Source organism: Adiantum capillus-veneris, chromosome 10 (assembly GCF_014529385.1).
Source record: "Adiantum capillus-veneris isolate H3 chromosome 10, ASM1452938v2, whole genome shotgun sequence".
In the NCBI taxonomy this organism is placed as follows: Eukaryota; Viridiplantae; Streptophyta; class Polypodiopsida; order Polypodiales; family Pteridaceae; genus Adiantum; species Adiantum capillus-veneris.
In genome coordinates, this window is record NC_140940.1 from 147,205,839 (window position 1) to 147,218,732 (window position 12,894).

Consider the following 12,894-nt stretch of genomic DNA (forward strand, 5'->3'; position numbering starts at 1 on the left):
CTCTTTCCGGTTAGAAAATCGTGGCACGTCATCACTTTCTGATGTACCAGCATGTGACAAGTCAAAGATGTGGCACCACCAAGTTCCAACAAATGGAATCAATCCCAGCAGAGGGGCCTAAACGCTAGCAAAAAAGAAAGAAGGACTTACCAACTTGTAGATTCTTGTCGAGTGGCCTAAAAATACAAGGGGGTTAGGATTTAAAAATCCTAACTTACAAGACCTTAACCGATGGGCCTAAAATGAAGCAACACACACATCGGACAAATTGTGTAGTTAGTGATGATGTGGCGACTGTACTGATGGCCCACGATTTGCGGAAGGCAGTGCCACGTGGCAGCAACATACGGACCTGCCCTTTGGCACTTGCTTTTGGACTTGGATGCTTTTAGACATGCAGCTTTTCATGCAGAGCTTTGATTCTGGCCAAGGGCCTCAAATATGTAGTAAACACGGGTCTCCCTTTGGCATTATTATTTTCTACTGCGTGGAGAAGCAAAGGAAAGCCCCAAGAGTTGTACCTTTGCGAATCAATAATAAAGAACTACCAAAAGGGGCCCCAATCTTTGGGGCCAATGTTATATGGGGGTGGAACTCCGCCACTTCGTGTCTCTCATGCAAATTCTCTCTCACTTCTTCTCTTTTACAATTATTCAAGTTGTTTTGAAGTACTAAAAGTGTTGCCAAGTGTGTAGAATGCAGTGTTTCCATCCGATCACTCACAGAAGTGATTACACTGCCTGTAAAAGAAGAGTAATCGTCCTCCATTACACCTGCAAAGCAAACATAAACCAATCTTCAACACTTCTCGTACAAGGAGTCGGAGGCTGATTTTCGAGAGTTGGTGCTTAAGCACTCACATGGTAACAATATGCAAGCGTCTTGTGTCTATACAAGTGAAAGGGGGGGCACTTTTATAGTCATTGAGGGGCAACTAGAATAGAGCATCCAAGCAAAAAGCAAGGCGTCCCAGATCTGGCCTCTTCCCTCCTTTTAGGAATCACCCAAAAAGCAGAGTTTTCCCAATTTTAGGGGTGCCAGCTTTTTGGCCTCAGAATTAATATCAATTTTAGAGAGAGAAAGTTTGTTTTTAAAAGAGAAAACTATGTCCAGTTCTAGAAAGAGAAAATCAGTGATTACATAGAAAATCAGAAATTCAGGTTTAGAGCAAGAAAATCAGCATTCTAGGAGAAAAAAGCAATGCACAGCATAGGATTCTAGCTCTGACAAAGAGATTGGCATGGACCACCTTGAGAGAGAGAGAGAGAGAGAGAGAGAGAGAGTTTGTGGCTGGCCAAGCGATTGCAATGATCAATTGCATCTATGACCTCGACATAGAAACCCTAACCCTAAAACTTGTTACATACCGACCTCTAAACTCAAAGCAATCGTCCTCAATTGCAAGATATAACAAAAAGAAAGCAAAAGAAGATCAACACAACTTAACACACAATGTTTCCCCAAGTTATTCCCGCAAATAAACATGCAATCAAACAATGTTATTCCTGTACATAAACATGAGATCAAGCACTCATGTGCAGTGGTGGCAGTGTGCATAAAAAGGGATAATCTTCATACTTCTAGTCAACATGAAAAATATGTCACGTGTGTACACCATTCCAATGCCAATCACATTGGATCTCATCACAGAGAAAGTTCCCACTAATGTCTCTTTGAATGTGATCGTCCATCCAAAATCAATCAAGAGTCACAAAAGTGAAAGTCTTCTTCACAATGATGGACGCATGCCATTAGCCATACCATGTCAAATTCATATATCGAAAAATCAAGTTGATCCAAAAAGCTTCTTTAAGCAACTGTATCAGATCATCATGATCTGCCAACTCCTCAAACTTCATCCACTAGGCATCCATGGGTGGTTAGGGTGGGCATTTCGATTACTCTATCTAAAGGTGGGTCTAGTGCATCCACAAGTGTAAGACTCTGTACTCGGCCATCTGTTGAGGAGTTAATTGAAAACGCAAACTCGGTGTATGTGAAGGTCCAGAAGTTTGTTGCGGTTGAGTGGATGACATGTTAAGTCCAAAAGCTGTGCACAATATTGTCTTCACGCACCACTTGAACATCGTCACAAACTGCTAACGTCTCAAGCCACTGAAGAACGGAGCCAACCTGCAGATCCCGGTCAAGGAGCCTATACCCTAGAAGAATCAGAAGTAGTAGAAGAAGTTTTACCAACTTGCAAAGTCTTGCCGAGTGGCCTATTTTTAAAGAGGAGTTCCCACCAACTTATAGGACCCCGTTCGATGGGACCCAAGTGACCTAGAGAGATTAAATAAAGCAAGACCAGCACACACACACCCCAATACTCTTGCATAGAGAATTGATGATGTGGCAGCAGTTGTACGAACATCCCACAATTTGCACTGACATGCTGTACGGACGGCCGCAATTCTCGCTGGCTGCTGACGTGGCACACAGTGTTCACAAAAAACCGGCCTTTAGTGTATTTTGAAACGACAAAAATTGAAAGTTCTTGATTATTTCTGAGGGCCGCCTTGAATGAAACCGGCTAAATTTTGAGAATTTTAGTGTAAAAACCAATAAAACCCGACTAAATTTCTCTAAAAACCGGTAGATTTTCAAAGCTCTCCTTTTTCCATTGGTTCCTTAAAAAGTTTGTGGTGAACACTGGTGGCACCTGTGCTAATTTCAGTGCCAGCTTTCGGGCCAGATGCTTTTAGACTTTATGCTTTTCATGTAAATCGCTTTTGAAGGGCCAAGGGCCTTTAAATATGAACCAAGGGCTCATTCTCTGGCACGCTCCTGTAGATGTGCAGGGAATGGATAAAGAAATGCCAAAAGGGGCGCCAATGTTTGGGGTTAGTGCTCTCTCGGGGTGGAACTCCGCCACTCCCCGCCTCATGTTATGCATCTCTTACAATTCAGTTGTTATTTGAAGTGCTTAAAGTTGTTCAGTCTATTCTTTTCCGTTGGCACGTGGTGCCCCTCCCCATTACAAACATGGTGATAACCCACTCCTAAGGTTGATGAGACTAAAACAAGTCGAATCATTCAACAATATTAACTATGCTTGGGACAAAAAAGCAATCCTTCACACTAAGCTTGTTCAAAGCTCGATAATCTACCCACAATTCTTTTGTATTAAAAGTATTGGTGAACTAAAATGGAGAAGAGCTTGACCAACGAAACACTTCCCAAGAAGCTCATTCAACTATTTCAAGATCTCCTCACTCTAAGAGGTCATCACATGATAAACTAGTCTCTCACGTAGTGAGCTGTCAAGCACAAGATCAATGTGGTGATGTTTTGGACGTATCTATCGTATCTCATTTTGCAATTCACCGCTCTTCACTAAAGAGTATCTAATCGTGCATTGTATTCATTCTCACAACCATTTGCAAAAATCAAAAAAGCAAATACACTCTTTTTCATTACCTTTCTTACTTGTACATAAGATAACAAAGATATAGTATCACCCTCTTCACCAGCATCTGTTATAATACTATTGGTTTTGTAAGCTTTTCGTAGATCAATTGTCATAAAAACTAATATCTAACCAACCCAAATGATTTTCTCACATTAAACTGATCACTTAATGTGGGAGAATAAACGGGAACAAGGGTTAAGATATTGAGATGTGCTTATAGATCTATCTCAACACGGGGCCAATAGAAAGGGGCCCAAATGAGAGATGGTCTATCAAAGAGCAAGGCTAACCAATGGAGCATAAGACCTTAGGGTTAGCTTCATTGAAGACCTCCAATAATGTGTGTAAAATTCCTTTGACCTTAGGTAAGCTAGGGCTGAGCTTGAGGTGGAAACCCGACCCAGCTCGAGGTGCTTGTCCTGCTTGTCATGCTTGATGACTAAAGTGCTTGAGGTGCTTGATGATTGAGGTGCTTGATGATTGAGATGCTTGAGGTGCTTGACATGCTTGAGATGCTAGGGTTGTACTTTGAGGTGAGAACCCAGCCCAAGCTTAAAGCGCTTAAGGGCCAAGCTTGTGGTGGCAACTGGGCCTATGCATGAGGGGCTTGAGGTGTCAAAAAGTCAAATATTCAATCCCTACAAGGAGGGGGCGAGCCCTACATGAGGGGGGATGAGAGAGAACACCCACACACTCACACTAGGCATGCATCTTACAAAGAAAGCAGAAGAGACACTTGTCAAGTTCGTCCTCATGTTGCCCTCATGGTGTGCCTGAAGCCTATTGGTTGGCCACCCAAGGGGTCCAATGATAATTTAGGAGATTTAATTAATTGATTTTGCATTTATCAAGTCCTCGCTCTCAAAGGGGAAAGAGGGACACTTGTCCCAAGGCTACCCTTGCTGCTTGTAATGCCTCTTGCTTGTGATTGGCTAGGCTTGGAGGGGTCCAATAAGCTTGTGATTTCTAGAGAATCCGAGTTGTGTGCATCTGTGGGAGGACGTGTCATAGATCCTGACCCAGCAGCTCTTGGAACAGGCCACTGAAGGCTGTGGGCTTGGGAGTGTTGTCCACTAGTACGTGTGCAGTGGGATCTTGGAGAGTGGTTTTGGAGAGACCCTTTCTCCTCAGCCGACCATCCAGGTGTCCCTTTCTTTCAGTACACTGCTCGACTCGGACGTCACATACTAGCAGCACGAAGAGAGGCTCGTCCTGCTGCAGCACCTCATTGGCAGGAGGAGGGTCTCACAGTTGAGTTCTTGTAAGCTCTTTGGGCGAGGCTATGGGACGCCAGACAGTCGCGGCGAGTCACGCTGTTCCAATGGCTGGTTGAGCTCGCTTGTACATAGTGGCCTCTCGACAGCATGTGCAACTTGTGACCATCCTTTGGAGAGTCAACGTCACTGTCTTTGGCACTGTCCTATGGCATAGCAGGTTTGGCTTCGTGTCCTTCGGTTGATGCAAGCTCTCTCCACAGCACGGCAGTACACTTGGGGGGCAGCTGCTTGGTCCACTCTCATGGGCCCTGCACTACACTTTGAGCTATCCTCCACCAGCAAGATGATAGTGATACAGGGGGGTCGACCTACACTCCAGCCTGCTACAGAGCTTACTCCACAGGAGTGGTGCAGTGAGAGAGAGGTGTGTTGGGAGCTCGTCTGTGGCCTGACACTCTGGTTCATTTGGCGGGCCCGCTGCTTCCGCATCTTTGAGGCTCGCCTCGTGCCACCAGTAGAGACTGTTCGAGATTTTTGGCTGGAGTTGATCCATACTCTCAGAGGACAGTTCGAGAGCAGCTCCGACCGCATGCGGGAGTGTAGAGAGGTGTTCCTTCGACTCTGGCGCTCTAGGCCTTTCTTCACCATGGTCCAGAGTGTGCTTAGATGGCACTACCATCCACCTGTGTTGCTCTTCCCTCCTCTCATATCCTGATTTAGCCCTCATCGTACATATGTTGTTTTTTCATTGGGAGAGTCTCCCCTTATGATTGTTGTAGCCCTCTCTAGTAGAGGTGGTAGCCCGATGGGCAGTTTCATTCACTAATAGAAGGATCTTTTTCTTGGAAGGAAAAAAAAAAAAAGAAACTAGATTACATTGCTACTTTTGCATTCCCCAATCCTACGGAGGGTCCATATATAAGAGTTGAAACATCAAATTTTTAATCCATGCACAAGGCTTCCAAGAGAAGTGTGTATCTGCATTCTTCACGAAAAAAGAATGCAAGATTCGCTCTTCCATTGCAAAACAAAAGTGTTTATTTGCATGCTTAAGAAAGACAAGTGTTGGAGCATCAAAATCTTCTATGCACAAGCTTTCCACCCGCATGAAAATTTGCAACAAGCCATCATGATATATAATAATCTACTTTTTAGAAAGTAAATAGATAGCAAGAAAGTCAAATTCTAGTCCCAAGTCAGTTGCATGACCTCACCTGTTGGCTGGAATTTCAATCTTGTAAATAATCTCTTCATCCTCTTGCGCTTCTTCACTGATATGCTTCTCTTTCCTCAGAATTGCTTTCTCTGTTGTCTAGATGCATGTCAACACAAAAATTAGGGTCTAAAGATTCAAATTCGATAAAGTGCACATAGCTAAATAGCTTCTTACCACATCATCAAGCTCAATCCCATACTCAAAGCAAAGTTCATCAAACTCCTCATCAGCTATAATGTACAAACAAGAGATCAAATCAGAACAGAATAAACAAACAATAATGTGTATCCAAAATATACCAAGATGAACCCAGGATCAGCTCAATTTCACCTTTAAAGGAAGTGCAAGGTATAGAATCATGGTATTCATCCACAAGAATCTATAACCATGCATCATATTGCCCAAATACGACATCCCCACTAAAGTCCTCAATGCCCAATAGCGGGTGTAGAACAAGATACCTATATATGCTCCCACACACACACACACACACACACACACGAGCATGAATTAATACAAAGAGAGATGCAGGGCAGACACAGCCATAATGAAGCCTAGCACCAGAAGAGGCATTAAATAAAAATTACTACAATATTAAGGTAGTTGATAGGGCATACACACCTTGAAGATAGAAAGAATTAACATAATATTGTCTTAACTCAAACAAAAACTTTACAATGTGAAGTCTACATGTCTGCTATATGACTAATATTATACCTAGAAGAATAGTTTATCTCCACTATATGACTAGAATAATACCTAGATAAATAGTTGAAAAGTTGCATGTTTGGTTGAGCTCACAATCTTTGAACTTAAAAAACCACCGCTCACTCACGGGAGCAAAGCATAATAAGCTCGCTCAAAAGCTTCCATTCAATCATTTCAATTCTTGACCTTAAACATTTACTGTTGAAATTTCTTTCATTTTGAAAGATGAGGGAGAAAGGAAGGGAACAAGAACAAATCATTGTAATTATTTCCGGTTAGGGATCCGACGCAAACACAGAGGTAACTACAATCTGCAACACTTTGGAACGTTGTCACTTTAAACAACTTGAAACAATTAAACTAGAACAGAGAGTGCAGGAAGGGGAAGGGGGAGGGGGAGGGGGGGGGGCAGATGTCGGAGAGGGATGCCCCTCTACATAGTAGGTGGCCCCAAACTACCACTATCAACACCCCCATTATCTCTATTGCTTAGATCTCTTCTAAAACAAGAAGTCCAAGAGCTGAAATCCAAAAGTATGTGCTTAGGCAGTCAGGCGATCTCAATCTACAAATCCTGTGTGTGCAAGGAGGCGGGGGGGGGGGGGGGGGGGGGGGGGGGGAAGATGTCGGAGTGGGATGCCCCTCTACACAGTAGGTGGTCCCAAACTGCCACTGTCAACACCCCCATTAACTCTATTGCTTAGATCTCTTCTAAAACAAGACATCCAAGAGCTGAAATCCAAAAGTATGTGCTTAGGCAGTCAGGCGCTCTCAATCTACAAATCCTATGTGTGCAAGTGATGCCCCAAAGGGTTGCTTTCATAGACCCAAAGGACCTACAACAACAGGAAGTCCCCCTCCCCCCCACCCTTCTGCTTTTTCCCTTGGCACTGGCAAATTCCTAAAAAGCGAAAGAGCACTTTTTTATGCTATTTTAAATTCGGTTTTAAAGAGAGAAAAACTCGTCTTTAGAGAGAGAATTCTGCATGTTCTAGAGACACAAACTCAATAGTAGAGAGAGATCAAGTTTAAAGAGAAAATCAAGGTTCTCTAGAGAGAGGGAAGAGAATCTAGAGTGAAAGTCAAGGCATAGTAGAAAGGATTCTGGCTTTGACGAAAAGATTTGCATAGACCACTTTTTAGAATTAGAGTCTATGACTAACGAAATGAACGTACCATGAGATTGGCATGGACCACCTTCCTAGGGAGAGTGAATCTGGGCAGGCCAAAAGAACGCATTGAACCGATGCGTCTATGACCTTGGCACAGAAACCTTAACCCTAAAACCCATCACATACCGCCCTCTAAAATCAAAGCAATCGTCCTCGGTTGCAGTGTTTTAACATTAATGCAACTTAAAATCTCACAAATAATCATTCAATCATGCATTCTTGTGTCATGATGGCCATACACACATAAAAGCTAGCTGCAGACACCTCCCGTGCACCTGTAAAAGGCTATTGGATCTTGCTTGGATGTCGATCACACCCCCAAGATCTTAGCTAGTACCTATAAAGGTCATTGGATCATGCTTGTGGTGCATGCATACACCCAAGATCATGATCTTAATCATAATCGTAATCTTTATTAATCATTAATCTTAATTTATAGTCATAGTTCTTTCTTTATTCAGCCATCGCTCCTTAAATGCAACACCAACTCTTTGTTCTTGTGCTTCAAATGGATAGTTCGTTCTCTGGTATCAAATCAGACATGATACTTGTGACACCATGGCATGCCCAATAGAACATCACATCCTCCCAGATCCATAATGTAGAAGTCAACTGGATCTGTAAATGTCTAAACTTGTAGTCGAAGTGATCCGATCAATGATCTCAATGATGTGTAGGTTTCATTAGCCATTTTGCTTCAATTTGTGTCCCTTTGGCAAATTCTTCAAGACCTAATCTTACCGCTAATTTTGGGAAGATAAAGTTTTGCATAGAGTCTAAGTCAAAGAGGATAAGGACATCTTGATCATTGACTTTTCTCATTGCTTTACATAGTTCATTGGATGCATCGATGATAGGAACACCTATCAAGTCAGAAATCAATCCGACTGAAGGTCGGGACTTCTTATTTCTTGTGTTTTCATTCGTGGAGGGCCTTTTGTTATTGGGGTTCTCTGGGCAGTCCCAAGCAATATGATTGTGAAGGCCACACTTGTAACACCTTCCTTTTGTTCGGTGTTGTCATCTCTTCAGGAGTCAGCCGTCGAGTAGATGTGTCTGCCACTGTGCTAGTTCGCGGTTGTGAGGATTTGGGTCTCTCTTGTGGAAGGGAGCGGTCACGCCAATTGTAACCGGCCCGTAGGGCGGTAGGCGTTGGCTTTCACCCGAAATTCTTTACTTTAAACACACACACAGAGCACTTTGCAAAGGAGACCTATAACGGGAATTAACACTTAATCACACACACGGCTCGGAAGCTAGAATGCTCCGAGCAGACGCCGACAACCTATAGGCTCCAAAATTGGCGCCCCTTTCGGTATTTCTTTATTCTTTAGGAGGGCAAGGTAAGGTCCTGGGAATCCTTCACGTGTATCCACCTAGATACCATTTGATTTGGCCAAATTTCGGTAGCATAACAGCCCTAAAACTTGCGCGAAACCAATTCCCCTGCTAGAACTTACTTGCACTGGCATATACCCTCCGATTCCTGCCCAAAAACAGTAAATTCAGCACGCTGTATTTACTGGTTTTTGCCCTGTTTTCAGCCCCAAACAGTCCCCTTACTATCCTCTACCAGTGGGGCATGATTCCCAAGTGTCCTGGCGTCCGTATGGCTGAAAAACAGTCAAATTACAGCGCATACACAGCGCTGATTTTGCACCTGTATGGTGAGGTTATGTCCCTCACCAGTGCTTGCTTTGGAGTAGCAGTTAGCTACCCCTGTTCCTGCTCAAGGAGGCTCTTGCCTCAACACGAAAGCATGAACCCACACAGCTGTACATCAGTCAAATGAGGAGCCCTCTTGTGGGGCATCACATAACTGCACGTAGGGGAGAGAGAGCAGTGTGTAGTGTGCAGGGCATCACTCCTAGCACCACACTGTACATGAGAGGGAAAGGAAGCACTCCATAGCTCTTAACCTGTGACAAATTGCAAATGAAGCCTCTCCCAACTTAAAAATCAGCGCCCAATTTTCTGTAGGAGGAAAGTCCATGGAAAACTAACACTTGGCGCATTTACAAGCATTTTCCCGTTTCGGGTTCGCCGCTTAAAAATATCCCAACCGACGCATCAATTGACTTCGCGGCAGAGTTATAAAATGTTCCCCTAGTCATACCGGAGGTAATGACGCGAACACATTTCAATAGCAGTTCCCTAAATTTTAGGAGATGCTTCCGTTGGGCTCCCACTGGTCTTCTGACCATCTATCCTCATTGGGACCGCATCCAAAAGTGCAATGTGGCCCAACTGTCAGATACTTTTTGTTGGTAGTCCCACCTTGACTTTACGCCTTAATTGAGTTCACTTCCTAGTATCCACCAACTTGCTAAGTGCGATGGGGGAACCTATATGATCTTGCTCTAAGCCTAGACATCCTCTTACCATACGAATTCCAGTGCCGACCACTTCCCGTCTGCGGGTGAATCTACCGTTCACATTGGCCATACAATGTCCGACCGTTTGCTACTTCAAAAAGAGGGTCTCAAAACAAATAAAATAAACCCCATTGGAAAGAAACCAACAACCAAGGTTAGCAGTAGCCACATCCTTGTGACATGGTTAATAACTGCCACGTCCTCGTGACACCAGTGAACACTAGTTCTTTCTTCATAATGTGGTAGCCCACTCTTGCATGAGACATAAGCTGCCACATATTTGATACCACTTTTCCTATACAGTAATCTCGTAGTGGAAAAGATACGCCCACAGTGTACTTCTCAATCTGTCCTGCAGAAGTAATTTCTCGAAAGGTGGAAATTGGCAGATAAGCATCCCAAAATCTTTGGTTGTAAGTAGGAAGTGTGTCCGAAGGGTACATCCCAAGACCGAACCATGCTGCAATTATATCCACTTCGCATGTCTCATCAAGGAAGCTTGGGTAGAAAGCGAGCTTGAAATCATGCCAGGTCTTTGGACTGTCTGGTTTCTTGGTTAGGGCGGCCCACCACATCAAAGCACTATCTTCGAGAAAAGATGTGACTCGTAGCAACTTGGATTCTTCTGTAAAATTTTCGTTACAGAACAAAACATCAATCTATTGTAAGAACTTGAGAGCATTGTGGAAATCTTGGACGCCTGAGAAGATGAAAAATTTAATCGTAGCACCACCATCCTTGAAGGGTTTTAGACCTGATTCTGCCAGCGGAGGTGCTGAGTAATAATAATAATGGTGATGGTGCCCATCCGTTGCATATGTAGGTGCAATTGGTGGTGAGGGAACATAACCGCACGCAGTCGTTCTCCTAAAGCCATGTTCTTAAAAATGCCTCCCAGAAACTGAGAGACATCTGCGGAGTTCTATCGTGAAGAAGTAGTCAAGTAATTTCGTGGACGATCGGAGGAGAAAATCTGGGAAGGTTAGATTGGCATAACTAGGTTCGCTATCACAAAGTGATGACGTGGCATGCCCAACTAGAAGAGAAATGGCCGAGTGGACAAGAGAAATTGAGCCAACCAACTGAAAGAACTTATGAAGCACCGACCATGGGACCCGAAACCCTAAAATGACCAAAAGCTGAACTCTATGGACTTTCATAAAATGCGCTGATATGCTGCCATGGCAGTGTGTATGGACGATGCTATGGCAGGGTTGTACGGATTTTTCCGCGTTTTGCGTTGCTGGTGCGATGTGGCAGGCTGTACGGATTTCACATATTTTGATGGCTACTTTTGGAGAGCCCAACGCTAGGTTTTGGGAGCAGATGCTTTTAGGGGAAAGTGCTTTTGAACATGATTGCTTTTGGGGCGTCTGAGAGAAGAGGACACTCGGGAGTTGCACTTTGCAGTGATCAATATTAAAGAAATACCAAAAGGGGTGCCAATCTTTGGGGCCGAAGCTTCTAGCTGCAAAACTCCGTCGTGCCGTGTTGACTCTCTTTTTCTCTCTCTCTTAAAGTTCAGTGATTTTGAAGTTTCTGTTCGTCTGTTGCTATTGATTTTTCGCTTGGAGTGTCCAAGCCTGTAACAGTGGTGTTAGAGCTCAGAAAGATTCTTCTTCTACAGAGGATCCGATCCCTTCAACAGCGCACAGAGATTCTCGTGGAGATCTTCATGGCCCAACATCGGACTTCCATAAAGAACCCAAGAACACACATGGGTTCTCATGGAGAATCTGACAAAGATAACACCTCTCAGTGGGAAGGCAAAGTAAGGTTGAAACCGGGCCTGGGAACTAAAGAAAAGAATGAAGAATTAGGCAAATTTTCGATAGGAAAGTTTGTCAGAGCGGAGTACAAATGTCAACTGCACGTTGACACGTGTTAATAGACTGATCAAGTACTCCAAAGACCCGAGATTTGCAAAACACCTGAAGAATTACACGATTGATGAGATTCACTCGAGATGGAGGAGGCCATTGATTCTCCTCTCAGGTTGAGACCGTGGCAAGGCTCTACAGATTTTTCCATGTTTTGCGTTGTCAGTGCCACGTGGCAGGCTATACGGATTTCCACACATTTTGTTGGCTGCTTTGGAGAGCCCAACGCTAGCTCTTGGGAGCATATGCTTTTGGGGGAAAGTGCTTTTGAGCCTGATTGCTTTTGAGGCTCTGCTTTTGGCATCCCTTGTAAGTTTAAAAGAGCCCTTGGGCCTCTCACTCTGTAGAGCATCTGGGCACAGAGTTTGAGAGAAGAGGACCCTCGGTCCTCGAGAGTTGTACTTTGCAATGATCAATACTAAAGATATAACGAAAAGGGTGCCAGTCTTTGGGGCCAGTGCTTTTGGGCGCGGAACTCCGTCATGTCATGTCGACTCTCTCTCTCTCTCTCTCTCTCTCTCTCTCTCTCTCTCTCTCTCTCTCTCTCTCTCTCTCAGTTCAATGATTTTGAAGTTTCTGTTCATATGTTGCTCTTGATTAGCCTGTAACATTAGCACCAGGATTGCAAAGAACCGAATCAATCCTGTTATCCATCGCCCTCTGTAACCGGCCTGTTCAATCCAAAAAGGGCGGTAGACTTTACTTCAAACCTTGATTTAGCTTTCACCCATTATTAGTCGTCTATTATACCTGCGCTATAGTGACACAAGAGAGGGGAATGGGATACAGATGCTAGAATGCACCTGTATGAGAAGACCGACACCAAATTGGCCCCTAACTTAGGCGCCCCTTTCGGTATTTCTTTATTGTTTAAAAGAGGGAATAAACGCTGTGGTTCTTTCCAAGCTGCCCCG

The 12,894-nt window shown here is 44.0% G+C and overlaps 1 protein-coding gene across 2 annotated transcripts in view; it reads right to left on the reverse strand.

Annotated features, from left to right (window-relative positions):
• The window catches only part of LOC147449818 (tRNA synthetase beta subunit family protein), a 110,375-nt gene that overhangs the window by 85,754 nt on the left and 11,727 nt on the right, over positions 1-12,894 (reverse strand). The window contains exons 2-3 of one of the 2 annotated variants that reach the window (XM_086522180.1): positions 6,020-6,075; positions 5,844-5,941 (exon numbers count right to left, since the gene is read on the reverse strand). In XM_086522180.1, coding sequence (XP_086378306.1) covers positions 5,844-5,941; positions 6,020-6,075 — 154 coding nt within the window. The remainder of the gene's footprint in view (positions 1-5,843; positions 5,942-6,019; positions 6,076-12,894) is intronic. The other variant, XM_086522181.1, reaches the window with a different exon arrangement.